Here is a 1,186-nt window from a genome sequence, read left to right on the forward strand (position 1 = left end):
TTTGGTCAATGACATGAGACAAAGTATATGTGAACTGCTGTATGAAAAGTGAATTTACTCTGTAAATCTTCACCCAAATACTAATAAAAAAAAAAAAAAAAAGAAAATGTGTGAAGCTCTTTGAGCCCCGTGCCGGTACCTGGTGGAAGTGCTGTGGAGGTGGTTCTGATGATTCGATTAAGGTAGATCCCTCCAGCCTCAGTCGAAGCTAGCCCAGCGTATGGTTGTTGGGCAAACGGTCTCGTTGCCTGGTTGGTTTTGCTTGCAGGCAAAAGAAAGCTTGTTTTCTAGGAGTTAAAAAATAATATAAATTACCAACCTCAAACTTTCTGGAGCTGTTGCCCTCCTTGGGCCATCATTATATTTCACCCAGTGCTGGCCAGCTCCGCAGGCTGTCAGCTGCAAAGACTGGCACGTTGGGATGAGGGGAAGTTAAGCAGTCATGCTATTTTTGATCATGCTGCTTTGACCCAACCTCTGTTCACCTGGCATCTTTGTCTTGGCATCTGTGAGTAGTGGACAGGCCACTCAGGTGTGTTTATAATGTCTTCTCTCTGTTTTCAGACACAGGCTTGAACATCCGTTCTCTTTTCTCTGACCAGGTAGTGGATAGTGACAGACCAGAAGGGTCCAAGTTCCGGCTCACTGGCAAGGGAGTGGATCAAGAGCCTAAAGGAATTTTCAGGATCAATGAGAACACTGGCAGTGTCTCGGTGACACGGACCCTGGACCGGGAAACGATTGCTACTTACCAAGTGAGTGTTCACGCTTGCTTCCCCCGGGTGCGGAGATGTGGCTTTCAGAGATGGCTGCCTCCCCACCGAGCTGGTTATTTCTGTTACTGCCTCATCAAACCTGGGGCTGTGCAGCTGTAGGGATTCTCAGTGGGAGCTCTGGTGGAGGTGAACCCCAATAGGACACATTGGGAGCCCCAGTATTACCAGTAGAGCTTCTTAGGCCACCCTGAGCCCTTGGGCGCTGGAGACCAGGAGGGAGGACTCGGGGTTGTCAGAGAAGTCAGAATCCTTTGTCAGCTCTGGGTTTCCAAAGAGCAGCTTGAAAGATCGGGAGCCATGAATCACCTTTTGGACCTGGTGATTCTACTTTTAGAAATGTATCCTGAGAACGTAGTGAGGAATTGAGATGGATTTTGATGAGAGAATGTCATAGCGGGTCATGGTCTTTC

At 48.2% G+C, this 1,186-nt stretch overlaps 1 protein-coding gene across 1 annotated transcript in view; it reads left to right on the forward strand.

Annotated features, from left to right (window-relative positions):
- CDH13 (cadherin 13) overlaps positions 1-1,186 on the forward strand; it is a 1,199,128-nt gene that overhangs the window by 672,271 nt on the left and 525,671 nt on the right. Inside the window, exon 6 of the mRNA XM_042780725.1 lies at positions 603-755. Coding sequence (XP_042636659.1) covers positions 603-755 — 153 coding nt within the window. The remainder of the gene's footprint in view (positions 1-602; positions 756-1,186) is intronic.

This window comes from Orycteropus afer, unplaced genomic scaffold (assembly GCF_000298275.1).
Source record: "Orycteropus afer afer isolate SDZICR_OR568_19922 unplaced genomic scaffold, OryAfe1.0 scaffold00057, whole genome shotgun sequence".
Classification (NCBI taxonomy): domain Eukaryota; kingdom Metazoa; phylum Chordata; class Mammalia; order Tubulidentata; family Orycteropodidae; genus Orycteropus; species Orycteropus afer.